Source organism: Passer montanus, unplaced genomic scaffold (genome assembly GCF_014805655.1).
Source record: "Passer montanus isolate IOZ18808 unplaced genomic scaffold, ASM1480565v1 scaffold214, whole genome shotgun sequence".
Lineage (NCBI taxonomy): Eukaryota > Metazoa > Chordata > Aves > Passeriformes > Passeridae > Passer > Passer montanus.
The window spans coordinates 1-14,487 of record NW_024366748.1 but is presented as its reverse complement, the minus strand read 5'-3'; the positions used below and the strand labels follow the sequence as shown (position 1 = coordinate 14,487).

Sequence of the window (14,487 nt, the reverse complement as noted above, 5' to 3'; positions counted from 1 at the left end):
GTCCCTTCCAACCAAACCATTCTGTGATTGTATGATTCTACCTCTGCACCTCTCCAATCACAGCATTTCAATAACAAATATGACAAAGCATCCTTGTCACCCCCCAGTAAAGACAGTTCAAAGGAAATTGGATTGACATGGTTAGAAATAAAAAACACTTTTCTGTGGAACAAATAAAATAATTCCAAAACCAATCCCAACTCTCCTACCATTACCGAAGAAAACCATCACAGATTTTTGACAATGACTCCCTAAAAACAGCCTCTCTGAAGGAAAAATGAAGTCATTATAGCAAAAAATAAAATGACACCACTTATAGTTTCTTCACCTTTGTTAACTGTTGTGGTGTGTTTTATATGCTTTAGCACTGTTAAGCTGTAAATTGGTTTGTTACATGTACCCCTTTGTTTGTAGTGGTTCTGCCCTGGTTCTCTCTCTCTCCTCACCCGCCCTGTCAGCCCAGTTTTCTCCTCCCCATTCCCCTTGGCAACCCATGTATCTGTTCCTTAGACCCTCCCTGGTGCCCTGTCCATCACTTGGCAGCCCATCCTTTTCCTCTAGTCTTCCAGCCAGGGCATCGAGTGATTGGTTCAGAAGCCAGGGCCCCTCCCCAGGCTTTTCTCTATTGGTTGTTTCACTGTGTCCATCACCATCTGTCCACCCCCACCCTCTCACTGATTAGTTAAGACCAGACTCCACCTCTGTATCCTCCGCTCTTTAAAAGTTAATGTCACAGCCCAATTCAGGGTCTTGTCAGTTCTCTTGGAGCCCATAAATCAGTAAATTGGGGTTACACTACGGCTGTAGTCTGTCGCTTTTCCTCGTCCTGTTGGGTAGCAGCCCTTTCTTCGCTGATCCTTGTCCCTCAAAGCGAAAGCCTTAGGCACCCTCCTGACCGGAGTGAGGATCGGGAGAGTGTCCCAGTGCTGCTGGTGGTTCTGGCCACAGCTAGCAGGGACATCCCAAAGGGGCAATCGCTTTCCTCTTCAAGGCCAGCCACCACTGCAGTTAACTTTGTTTTGCTCATCAGTAGGGCTACCTTGCCCTGAACACTTCTCCCATGGATTGCACTTTAAAGACATCCAAAACCCAATTAATCCTCCTTTCCACCCTCAAAACCTACCAGCTGGTGTTCTCCAAGACATTTCTCCCGAGAACAGGCCTGAGGTTCGAGTCCAACATTCAATGACATTAAATGAGAACAATCAAAAGCAAGTTCTTATGTAACACTTCTGCCACACCATTTTACTTATGATCAAGTACTAGATTTTTGCACCAATGTGAAAAACCTAAATTAAATGAAGCAAGTATGACTTCTGACATGATAGAGAACAAAAACTGAATGGGATGCCAGAGGCTGAAGTTTAGTTATGCAACAAACAAACAAAATCCACCATTATATAGCAGTCAGACCAAACATCAGAATTTATAGCTAAAGTATCACACTTCCTTCACAGTTCTTTCTGAAGGGAAGGGTCCACATAGATACATGATTCATTGTGCTTTTTACAATGAATTCTGACTGTGAGAAAAAGAGATTTTTAAATTAACACTAAAAGATTTGTGTTTTCCTTTTGAAAGGCAAGTGGCAAGTCCTCAATTACATTGTAAAAGTAATGCCACAGTCGTTTATTATTTCAATATTTGGCTAGCATTCACTTATAGTGATGGCTTTATTACTGTCCTATCCTTTCACACATTCCAGTGTCAAAAAAGCATTTTCAAATATTAATCAGAGTCATCTTCACAAGGGATATAAGATCTGTCACTCTGAGGATAAGCTACGAAAGAATAGAAAATTATGCAGATAAGCAGGAAAAAATACACCCTGTAGTGGGTATTTCCCTTTTCCAGTGTAAGCTGTCAAGCAGAACCTATGCGAGCCCATTTACTTTTTAGTGAAGTCAAACATACAAGAAAAATTTCTATGCCATCTGAAAACTATTGATACTGAGGAATCTGAAACATGGATAATTTTGCTTTAGAAAAAGAAAGCTGGGAAGGCAGAAAGAAGCATGCTATATCTTGAAAGAAAACCAGGCTTCTGGATTTGTCTGCTATAGTAATTAGTGTTACACTTCTGAAAAGGAGAAGCTTCTGCCTTGTGAAAAAGTACTACACTCAGTAGAAATGTTTGAAGTCAATTTCGAGAAAATAAATAAGCAGGCAAACTTGGCTCTGGAAACTACCAAACCTTTCCCTCTTGCTCATTCCCTGTTTCTGTTGTTTCAATTGTTCAAAGAAAGCCTGCTTTTCATTTAATTTTGGATGAATGCCTGGAACTGAACATACTGTATTATAACAAAACTTCATATTTGAATTCCTATTAAATCTTGTAATCCTCTAATATTCCCAGAAACAATGTGAGCCCTCCCTCCTGACAAATGCAATGACTAGCTTTTGAATTGAGTGTGCCTTGCACAGCTCAATTCAGGATCACTGCATTTCATTAATTTAAGGGATTGGAGTAGCCAATTCATGCAGTTTTATTCTCTGTGTTCTCTTATGACTAAGAGACATTTACTAACAAGAGACTGACTTCACTTAAAGCAGCATTTTGGAACTTCAACTCTGCATGTCTCTGAAGAGCGTGGCCTTACTCTGGTAAGCACTTGAAATCTAAAACTAAAAAACAAACCTCACAGAAATGCAGTACAAAGAGACCCACACCAGCCCGCTTCTGGAGAACTGAAATCCAAAAAAGGTTTAAACCACAATCTTGTCAAGTATTTCAAATCAGGCATCAGCTCACAGGTTTTGTCCAGAAAGTGTCTCATTAGTCTCTTCTTCTGCATATCTATAACTACAAATCAAGAAATTGAGAAAACTAGGAAAATCTTTTTAAGAAGCTGAAAGAGAAAAAAAAAGGAAGGGAAAAGCACACATCAAAATTTAATAAAGAAAAACTGAACAGCAAGACAGAGAGAGCTTTAAAAAAAAATTCAAGAAGTTTCAAGCAAAAGTTTCACCTTTGCTTCCTTGTGACTTCAGAAAAGCTGTATGAACCAGAAGTGAAGAAACATCCCTCCTTAAACGTTTCTCCAAAGCCCACAGTTTTCATGGAGACATGAGCACTATGGTTCTGGATGGTGACAGAGCAGGAACTGAACAGACAAATACAAACCTCCACTGGATATTTCCACCCTTTGCAAACAAACGAGAGAACAGAACAAAGCTGTTGCATTTCCCTTCCCATGATGTGCAGGCACTTGTATGAGACAGGCAGCTATAGCCTGCAGCACTGCCTTAAGAACTGCTCTGGTGACAGTCTTGGAAGGAGCCAGGAAAGTTAGTATCAATGGGAAAGTCTTGTAGATTTAGCATGTCCTTCACCTTCACTACATCATGCATGCATACATCTCACAGATCCTGTGAGCTAAAGTCTGAATGTAGTATATAGGGGGGAAAAAAGGAAGTTTACCTAAATAATGGAGCTGGGCATGTTCCTAGTTTTCCATAAGCTTTCCACACTATTTCTTGGAAGGAGGACAAGAAAACATGAGAACTAATTAGCCATTAGTCACAGACATTTACTACAACCAAATCCACTTGATAAATTTTTCACAAAAGCATTTACTGATGTAAGCCAGAAACCAAATTCAGAGCTAGCAGAGCAAAATCATTGTATATGTCAGGTTTTAGCTCAGTTTAGTTACTGTTACAAACTCCACTGTGTTTGAAGCTCGTGCCTGACTAACCCAAATTAACATATCTGCTAGTAATGACACCCCACTTAAGATGAAATTGGAGAATGCAATCCTTCATCTACATGCACAGACCTTCCCAATACTACAAACAATTATTCAACTTCCTATTTCTTAAAAAATCTCTTGCATGCCCACATTAAAAACAGATTGACTGTGTTCCATGGGAACAGTAAATTGTCTCACATTATTTTTCTCAAAACATGTTTAAAAATTAATGCAAGAGGGATAAAAAATAATTTTTTCATATTCACTGATCTTTCTCATACAAAGCTTCTGGAGAGGATTACATTCAACAGCATGAATAAAAGGAAGGAGAGGGTTCTTTTGCAACAGGGGACAAGCATTCTTTCAAGCACTGTTAAGAGTACTGAATTTTCTTAAAGTTTCCTGTTCTCTTCCTCACTTTACCCATACATAGCTGGGAGTTTGGTTTAACTTCTACATATCAACATGTATTTCCAGTTCTTAATTTTTAACATTTTTGAGAAAATACTGGCACTAGGTTTAACGTATGTAGGTGTATATGTACCATGGATTTCAAGTAAAAAAAATGAGATAGGCAATTAAAATGAAGCCTTTGTGACTTCACACTCACTTCTTCAGCATTTTTTTCAAGGTATGCTTCTGCTCCTTTTAAAAAAACCAAATTAAAAACACACACACCGAAAAAAAAAAAAGCAAACCAATCTCTATTTCTCCTACAATTACTTTTATTCTCTTCTTCCCCTATTTTGAAACAGTACAGAGCACAATCTCACTCACTGTTCAAAATCAGGTTTGTTAGGAGGGGCCTGAATATTCAAGTCTTCGATTTTTCTTTCTACAGGCAGAAAAGAAGCTTGCATAATGAAGCAGAAGGGGGTGGGAACCAGAACCATTGATGCCCTTCCCGAATTTCTATCAAAACTATCAAACTTCCAGTCAAAGACTTAGCAAAACAGCTAAACAAACTTCAGCTTGAAGTGACTGTTAGGGTAAAATATACTTTACCTATATTTAGGTAAAATTTACTTTACATATATTATAAAATATATGTCCATTTAATTTGTCCACATTATAACAGCTAGTTATGACAAGTGATATTTAAGTGACAGACTAGAGGTATGCAAAATTTTTGGGTAACCATTTGGAAAAAAAACATAAGAAAAAAAGGGGGCAGTAAGGAAGAAAGGCTATTAAGGTTAAATCAGAAATTTTTGTGCTGAAGATCACTTTTTAAACGTGTCTTAAAACTGACAAGTCCTGCAGTCATAAGGACCTTTCATAATTAAGTCATTTTAAGATAAGAATTCATGTATGTAAGAGGTTTGGGCCTTCACACATTTCTTTACTTCAAGAAATTTGGCAGCATAGATGATGGGACTGAAGAATTAAGATTTAGTTTGCTTCATTCTTTTCTAATATACACTCTCATGAAGGACAAAAAAGAAATTCAGTGAAGAAGACTACCTTACTGCACTTTTGAAGCATCTTAAAATACTCTAGACTATTTCCTGGAATTAAAAAATTATCTCTAAAATAATATACTTCCATTGGCTTTCTTTTTAATCTTTATCTTTTTTAATAGATGAAAACAAGTATTCAGAGCTTTATCGTTAGGGCCTAAACCTTTTCTTATTTTGACAGCACTAGAGAAAAAGACTTAAGTTGTCAGCATTTTTTTAAATTAAAAACATCAATTTAAGAAATACTATCAACTGATTAACTAACAATCTTTCAAAATAAGATCTAATAATTCCAGTAAAGGCCATTTAAACAAATCTACCGCCTTTGATTTTTATCTAATTTTAGAAGCACTATATAAGCTCACTCACCTCTAAGGTAAAAACAAACAAATACAGTGACCATGACACTCCCCCCCCGCCCCCCCTTTTTTTTTTTCTTCCATTTTTGGGTTAAGATACAAATCTCTGTGATGAAAGACCATTTCCACAAATAGTCCATTGTTTCTTCATGAAATAAAATTAAGTGCAACAGAATACATCATCTCTGCTAAACATTTGAATTAACAGAGCTAGACTAACACCATCCCACATTCTGAGGAATGTGCATGACACCATAAAGTAAGTAGTGTTAGAACACAGGAACTACTTTATATTTTACCACCTGAAAGCCCAAACAGCTGCATTGAGTTGATATATTAGGCTCCTGATGTCATTACAAAGCTTCAAGACGTGTGGTTCATGAGAAATGTGAAGGGCCAGTTTGGTAACAAGACAAAAGAAAATACTCAATAAAACACACATTTTGAAGAAAAAGAACATCTGTGAATTTCATCAGGGTTCAATAGTCTTCCAAGAAATATTTCACTGAGAGTCTAACTACTATCTTGCTATAAGCCAGTTTAAGGAGCGCGATATAGGCAACCTTTACATTGATTAAATAGATGCAACACTGATTTAAAGAAGGCATATGTATTGTTTATTCATGTGAAGACTAAAAGGTATTCCTTAGCTGGAGTGAATGGGGATAAATCCATGGTTCAGCAGGAGATTATGATGCCACAAAGTTTTGTTTAATTTCAATAGATGTTACCCTCCCTATTGTCTAAACCTTTCAACTACTTGATCTTGTCAAAACTTTACACTCAAAACAGTTGTAAAAGAAACTGCTTGCAGCTATTTCTCCTTCAGAACAACAGAACTCTTCACTAAATAGATAAAATTTACTGGTGCTGAACAAAGACTCCTAATATAAAAATGTCACCACATTTCACACCAAAAGCAAGCCTACTCAGTCTCACTCTCAGAAATAAGACATATTGTATACTGTGTAGTGAAAATATTTCACCTACAGATATCCCTGCAAGAAATTTAAATACAATTCCACTCCTTCTGCCCAAACTAGTAAATGTTTATTTGGTGACTGAATACACCTCAGTCCACAATCCTGCTAGTAAACTAAAACAGGTTAGGCCAGTTATGCCATCTACACTCTTTATGTGCCACCAGGTCAGAGTCCATTGGGACTACATTATCTCCGTTGCCCCATGTACACATAAACCAAGTTCACACAAACCAACTTCAATCAGAATTATTAACAACTAGTAACATATCCCACAGGTTGCTATATGTTTAAAATTTCTTCTGAACCACAGTAACTGGTTTTCCTTTTCAGAATCAATACTTGGGTTGTGTGCACAAGAGCAACTGCTGTTGCCAGTATGCCCCTAATACTGTGAGCTACAAAGAAAGGGTTTATTTTCTATTTATAAATTTCGCAGTGATGCTATACAAGATCCTCAGACTCCTATATGGGTTAATTCATAAATTTACTGGATCAAATCTAGGAGAGACCTCCAATGAATTGATACTCACATTCCTCCTAATACCAGAAATTACTGATTTCAGTTTCCAGGCTTTGCTTTACAGGATAATAGTTTTAAAAGCACTTTTTGACTTTTATGGCTCATGATAGGTAAGTACCATTCCCTCTATTTTTCCCACAGGGAAATCAAGACACAAAAATGTACAAAGTAACTTGGCCAATTCACACAGCAATGCAGAAGTGAGATGTAGGATTGCTAATTGCCAGTGGTTGTATCATTTATCTAAAATACATAGAGTTCTTGGCTGACACTTGTGCATCAGCTGGTGGCTGCTTAGTCCTAGTAATGATACTAGCAGCTGCCAGTGCTGGTTCAGTAAGTAACTGTTAGAATCCATCTTCCTAGCATCACTCATCCTTGGAGCTAAAACAACCAAATACAGTATTGCAAGCCAGAAAAGGCTTAAGGTTTTCCTATCCTAAGCAAGTATGGGTTTCATCAGGAACAAAAAAATAACAGGTCCCAATAAATCTTACAGTACTTGTACTTCCAAATTGGCATGAAACATGAGTATGTTGAAACAAATAATTACTGAAGTATTTTTTATATTTAAAACACACAAATAAAAGCATAAAACATGTGGATTCCTGCATGGGACAGCACACAGTAACAAGCTTCAGGAATAGACCAAGCCTTCAATTTGCCAATCCAAGCCAACCAATTTGTCAAGCCTTCAGAGAGGAAGGTGATAGCACAGTACTGAAATAATAAGAGGTTACCGGAGACTACAAGAATAATCTAACCTATAACCTAATAAAACCTGATGGATATCAGTAGTGCCAAAAATACTTACCAGCTCATAGCTACTTGGAAGAAAGCAGGGTGTCACCACCGGGAATAAAACATTATGATTAAGGAAAAAAAGATAGTACCTTTGGAGATGTCCCAGCTGCATTGTTTGAGCTCTGTCCAGACAGTCAAAGAAGCACCAATCAGATCAGGCACAGAACCTCAGCATCTATTGCTGCTGTCAGCTGTACTATCTACTTTCAGCTCCCTAAAACATTAGCCTAGCTCAATGCAAACTCAGTGCCCTGCTCACATACTCTAACCAATTAAACCAGGTGAAGAGTAATGCCTTCCCTCACGTCACATATACAGGGAAACATGAAGGGTTAGCCTTTAATCATCACCTCAGTTTTAGTTAATGAGTAAATATTCTGTTTTTCAAGAAATCTAGAACTTCAGCAGTTCCCAACACCTTACCCTTGTTCTGGAACTGACTTTGGGTCATGGGTTTAGCAGGGGAAGAAAAACAGATATTCTGTGGACTCATATCTTCAGAGATTTGCCTCCAAATTAAAAACACTTCCTATGAAGAACATAGTCTGTATACATCACATCAAAAAAACCCAAACCCCCGTATTTTGATATTCAGGAACCAAAACACAAAGAAAGCCAGGAAAAGCATTACTAACTTGGATTGCATTATGATCTAGGGAAAACCAAGAGTTAGATTACTTCTACAGTCTCATATAGCAGGCACCCTCAAATCTCACACATACAGTCTAAAGACTGTAGGTTCATCCCTTTACACCACTCAGCTAAGCTTCAGTAAGTCATCATGAATGCTCACTTTAACAAGTACCTTGAGGTTAACCCCAGTGAAAACTGTTTCATTTACCATGTCACCTTCAAAATTATGGCTCTCCAGGACAGACAGATTTGTCTCTCAGCCAGCAGAGTGGAGCCAGAAACTCTGCAGCAACACCTGGACAACAAAGGTGGAGTTTTCTTTCAGAACAGCTGCTATGATGTTCTGAACACTCCTATCATGACTCAATTCACGGTATACAGAGTGGGTTACTGAGTACAGGGGGCCTCATACTCAGGTCATTTGTGATCCTTAGAATGTTACAATGAAGATGCAGCCCATGCAACAGAACAAGCTGCAAGAACAAAAAGAAACATCAAAACTGTACACATCACAGGCAAAGAGTCAAAGGGGCTACTACCTGACTACACAAGGACAACCAACTCCAGCTTAAACACTCAGGAACAGCTTTTAACTACTAGCATGGAAAAGACAGCATTTGCCTCCATATATGGTTATGAAAAAGACTGATCTCCAATTGTCAGTGCTTCTTAAATCATAAATTACTCCTAGAAAGGGGGAAAAAAAAAGTAGCACATTGTTTCTTCAACTCCCAGCTCACTCATGATCTCTAGACTACCCTTAAAGAAAACAGGACAGATTGAACTCTTGCACTTTGTCTGCTCTCCCCTCTGACTCCTCAGTGGGGTCAAGTCCAAGGTTTTAATATGCTGCACCTCTGCAGTTCATTTTGTGACTGCAACTCATGATTCGCTACTCTGTCCAACCAAACACCCATACATGGAAGATGTTAACTAACCTGTCATAATAACATGCCTATTGCGGGAAGCAAGGACATTGTAGGATTCTGAAAAGATAGAAACAATTCTCTCTCTCAGGTTTTTTCCTGGAGAAGCAGAGAAAAGAATGATCAAAATTCTTATCTCATTTGCTGCTCCTATGTTTATGCACAAGTGGAATGCATTATGGAAGATTGTTTACCTGAAGGGATTTGGTAATTGGATTCTGGTGTGAGTGTTTTATTTTCTTGACCAATCCCTGCAAGCTGTGTCCCGACGGTCAGTCAGGGGACAGTCATGAGATTTTCTTGAGTTCTTGTTCAGCTTCAGCTTAGATGCAGTGTAATATAGTGTAATATAGTATAGAATAATATAGTATAATAAAGTAATTAATTAGCCTTCTGATATCATGGAGTCCTGCTCCTCATTCTTCCCTGCATCTGGGGTTGCCTGCTTTTCCAATAGGACATCATCTGCCTTGGTGATCTCTTGCCTAACATAGCATGTAAAACTTCATATGTCACCTTGAATTACAACCACCAACTCTCCTTTCAAGCAAAGTGACAAACTACCAAGCAGAACAGTGCCCAGCTGAAAGAATCAAAGACACATGCACCCTGCACCACCACCACAAGCAACGAACACCTACATCTAGGGAGGAAAGACTGTCTCAGTTGTCCTGACCATGGAATTACCTCATACTTATAAAATGGTTTGGCTTGTGTTCTCATTAGCAACACCTAAAGTTAAAATAGATAAACATGACATTTCAATTTCTTTCCTCTCACTGCATACACCAGGAAGAAAGAATTACTGGAAACACCAAAGGAGTTGGCAGACTGGCTGTGTAGTGCAGTGGAAGAGATGAACTAACATTACATGCTCATGTAATTATTACTGGAACCACTATGGAATAAAATTGTCATCACTGACATACATAAATATAATCTCTGATGTCTGCCTTCACTCCACTGATCAAAACCCTTGAAGAATCAAGCATATCTTTACCTCTCTGGCTAACTAAAACACAGTTCTGCTGTAATTTGCTAGCTAATTACAGCTGACTCACTGCCTAAGAAAAATCCCCTTTCTTCTGACATAAGAACACTGGGGACATCCAGTGGACAAGAACTTAAAAAGAGAATTGCAGATCTCTGCAGATTAGTGGCATCTTATTCAGGCAACTCTGGTCTGTGAGAAGATGAGAGCTAGCACTAAAAATAACACTTGATTTTTTTTCTTCCCTGAGCTCCCTTATACTTGAAACAGCTATATATAGCAAAGTGACTTTACAAAAAATTTTCTTCTTCTGATTCTGTGTCTTCTGCACTTCCTTTTTACAGAAATCAAAGATTTTGGTGTCCTACTGCTGTTTTTGAGCTACAAAACTCAATGAACACCCAAGATGCACTGACCTTTTTTGCTTCTAATTCCATATACACAGATAGCACATTTCTTCACAGATGAAGCAAAATAATCAAGACGTTGCTGTATTCCAGCTTCAGTTCTCATGAGCAGTTGAAGCAAATTCTTCCACTGTTAACCCAGACACAGGCTAAAAGCAAGAGAGTTTTTTAACCTGTTAACAGATAACAGAGGATATTATGACATCCAAATAGTCTAGTTTGAGAATATGTGAGTGGCTCCAAGTCTCTTTCCTAGTTTTCAAAGGTCTGAGACATGCTAAAAAATAAGTTTTATAGAAAAAGTACAGAGCTAAAAAGTAAAACAGCAAGACTTAAATACAGTGACAACGCAGAGATAGGAAACCAAGTATAAAGGTCTCAGTCATTGGTTTAAAAAGTTACACACTCTGTACCAACCGCACAAAACAATAAATTTCAGAAGGACTTTTCTGGTCCACCTACTGAAGCTACAGCTAATCTTAAAAACATCTACAATAACCAGGTTTGTCAGCTTTCAATAGTTTCTTTATTCTTGTAAGAAGTGTACTGCATATGCACTAGTGGAATATTTTATAGCTCCACACCAAGGTGGATTTAGCTTCTGTACTTCTGTACAGAATAATATTCACATATTAACAAGCCACACCAGAATGTAAGAATGTTTTGCCTTTTAAGAAAGAGCTACCTTTTTGGTGCCCAGCACATAGACAGAGAGGTACATTGTTAGTTTAGTCACAAATAATCAAGCAACTACTTCAAAGACAAATTACCTGTTCTTGCATACATAGTTAATATGAAAACATTTTCCTGGTGTGATATTTCCTTCATTCAGCCTTAGTTTGAAAAAGTCCCATATTGATGGAAAAAAATGATTAAAAATAATTTCTTTTATGAAGAATTCTGATTCCAGTGAATCTGCAGGTAATTTTCCTTCACATGACTATAGCATCAGCCACATCAGTTAATGAGTAACATGAGATAAATTATAAGACAAACAAACAAAAAAAAAGTCAACAAATGGCAGGATATCTGGTGCTAGGAAAATAAAATCTGTTCCTGCTTGCTCTTAATAGCAACACAATAATGCCCCTGCACAAAACACAATAGTTCATTGGCTGGGATAACCAGTAGTTACATTTCAGTGATTTTTGTTTTCCCACTTCCAGATACATATTTCATTTTTATCTTCCTTCCTTTTTATTCTCTTTTTGCAAGAAGTATGTGACTTTTAAGAGCAAGAACCATCTTCAAAGAATGAGCAAGTTATTACCGAAGGTGCATTTCAAAGTCCAAATCTCAATCACTATTATATTGCTTTTGCAAAAGCAGTTTAACCACATAACTATAATGAATCACTTTCAAGCTACAGATTTATCAAGTAACAAATTCTAGCATGCTTTCCACAGGTTATGTGTAACACAAACTATATACATGGGGAAGAATCTTCACCTCTAAAATAATATACTAAAAAACCTGTTCACCCTAGTTCAGTACTTACGTTACAAAATGGAGGAGAAAGGGTGAAAAGACCAGCAAAATTAAGTCAATGACATCCTGCAAATAGCATGAAGTTATAATCATGTTAGGAGATTTACTGAATGTTACATAGATGACTGTCAGAAGCCTACATAGTAAGCTATATGGTAAGCTCATGGATGTATTTAATATGAATTTAGATAGATATATAGATATACACAGACACATTTATACACACACATCTTTTTCTTTTTTTTTTTACAAAAACCACACACCTATTTATTCCAATCAAGAGCTCTCAAGTTAAGCCCAGGAAAAAATATTTTTTGCTTCGTTTTCTTGTTCTGGCATGCTTGTCAGTTATTGTTCTCCTTTTCCAACCCACTCTCTAAAACACTCATGACAAATGCTGGCTTTCTTCCATGTTGTGGTATTTTAGTTTGCAATGTCACAGTCCTGACCTACATCATAAAAGTTCTTCAGTTCTGTGAAGAATACACACAAGGCAAAGACACTTGGTGCATAGGTTATTTGGGGAAAATATTTTTTTTAATCCTCTAATAAAAACAGAAGGTACTTAGAAGCAAAAGTTGGTGAGTTTCCCTTGATAACTGTAAACTAGTAAACAGAGATGAAGTCCTTTCCTTCTTCAAATAACGGGATTTGTTCAAAATTAGTTCAGAAGCAAAGGAAATGAAAATCAGAATTTGAGTGTTACTAACAGGGGTTAAACCAGGCAGCAGAAACCAAGATCTTAAAACTAGATTTTAGTGGACTTTGCACTAGCTCTCTGCACTGTGGTTTAATTTGCCAACCTGAACTGTAAATGCTAGTTACTGCCCCTCTTGATTTAATCTGTGTAACACATGAAAGAGCTTTATTTAACACAAATAAGTGCAAAAATATAGTATATTTGCTCAAAATGTCTCATTTTGCTGCCTCTCAGCTAAAAAAAAAAAATCTTAATTTTGAAAATTGTACACATCTTTTTGAGACTTGTTATAGGTAAAAATGAAATACGCCTAATTCTAATTCTAGTAAAATAAAAATTAATTTATTCATGACAGTCCTGACAGCCGACAATCAAACGGACAGCGCAACACCCCTGGGAGTTAGGCTGGCTGGACTTAGATCTGGTCTCAAGAGCACCAGATCCACCTCGTCCACACTAGCCCTTTTGAGGTAGCCGTTCTTTGTCCTCTTTTATTTTGCCCGTGGCAGAATCCCTTTGTTTCTTTTCAGAGTTCTTCATATTCAAGTTGTGTCCTTTCTTCTGTCCGGGCTGCACAAAGCCTTCCTCCGGGAATTGATTAATGCACTTCCCCGATTCCCGGAATCTGGTATTCAGGCAGCAGGTGTTGATGGCTCCGGTTATCTCAGATAGGTATCTCGTCCGGGCCATCATCTCTTGGGCGTCACTGGATACATGCCTCCATGAATGCCCATCTCTTGTGCAGCCGAAGTTTCCTTCGCATGTAAATGTCATAGTGTCTCCTTGCCAGCCTGCTGCGGTTTCATCATCCTGAGAATGGAATTCTTTCCCCCCCTTTCTCTATGTACAGTTGGTTTGGTATATATATTTCATACAGTTATATATTTTATCTGCACGAATTACTAACTATATCATTAACAAGACTTAATTTCTGTTTTCTTTGTATCCCATCTGACCTCTCCAAGCTTTATGAGGCATAGATTACTCAGTGAATACCCTCTTAAGTATTCCATATGTATGCATGTTGGTACAATCTGCATGAGAAAACATTCTTCATTTGCAAAGCCAAACAAAACTTGCAATCTTATCAGATATGGAGGGAGCCCGGGAGCAGAGGGATTCTCTGTTCTGCCAACATTTTCCTCTCCCAATGGAACAAACTACCAGCATGGATTGAATTTTCTTGAATGGAAACAAACTATACCTGACCAACTGCATCTCAGAATTCTGGACCTATAACATAAGTATCGGTCTGGTTTCTCAGGGTTTCAGTCTGCTTCCAACACCTGAATAATAGTGATAAAAGCTTTAGACATTACGGTTCCTATGGTCATAAATGGCACTTCAGTCAACAGTATCTGAAGTTTTAGGGTGAGGAGAGAGGAGTTTTGTCACAACAAACTGAAGATACCGCTGCTTAGCCCACAGATTTCACTGCATCTAGTGTACATCTAAGACCTGGGACAGATCTATGCCCATCAAATAAAGGGATGAAAGCTGTTATGAATAGAAAATTGTATTTTT

The 14,487-nt window shown here is 37.7% G+C and overlaps 1 protein-coding gene across 11 annotated transcripts in view; it reads right to left on the bottom strand.

The window, feature by feature from the left end:
* Window positions 1-12,314, bottom strand: part of TNS3 (tensin 3) — a 148,736-nt gene extending 136,422 nt beyond the window's left edge. For 2 of the 11 annotated variants that reach the window (XR_005627494.1, XR_005627493.1), the window contains exons 1-2: window positions 11,546-11,997; window positions 10,785-10,948 (exon numbers count right to left, since the gene is read on the bottom strand). Coding sequence is in view for 6 of the 11 variants with exons in the window: in XM_039709551.1 (XP_039565485.1) it covers window positions 10,785-10,805 (21 nt within the window). In the remaining 5 variants the exon portion in view is untranslated. Of the gene's footprint in view, window positions 1-2,969; window positions 3,042-10,784; window positions 10,949-11,545; window positions 11,999-12,273 lie in introns of those variants that run through there. The other 9 variants (XM_039709552.1, XM_039709556.1, XM_039709554.1 and 6 more) reach the window with 7 other exon arrangements.
* Between the last annotated feature and the right edge of the window lie 2,173 nt (window positions 12,315-14,487).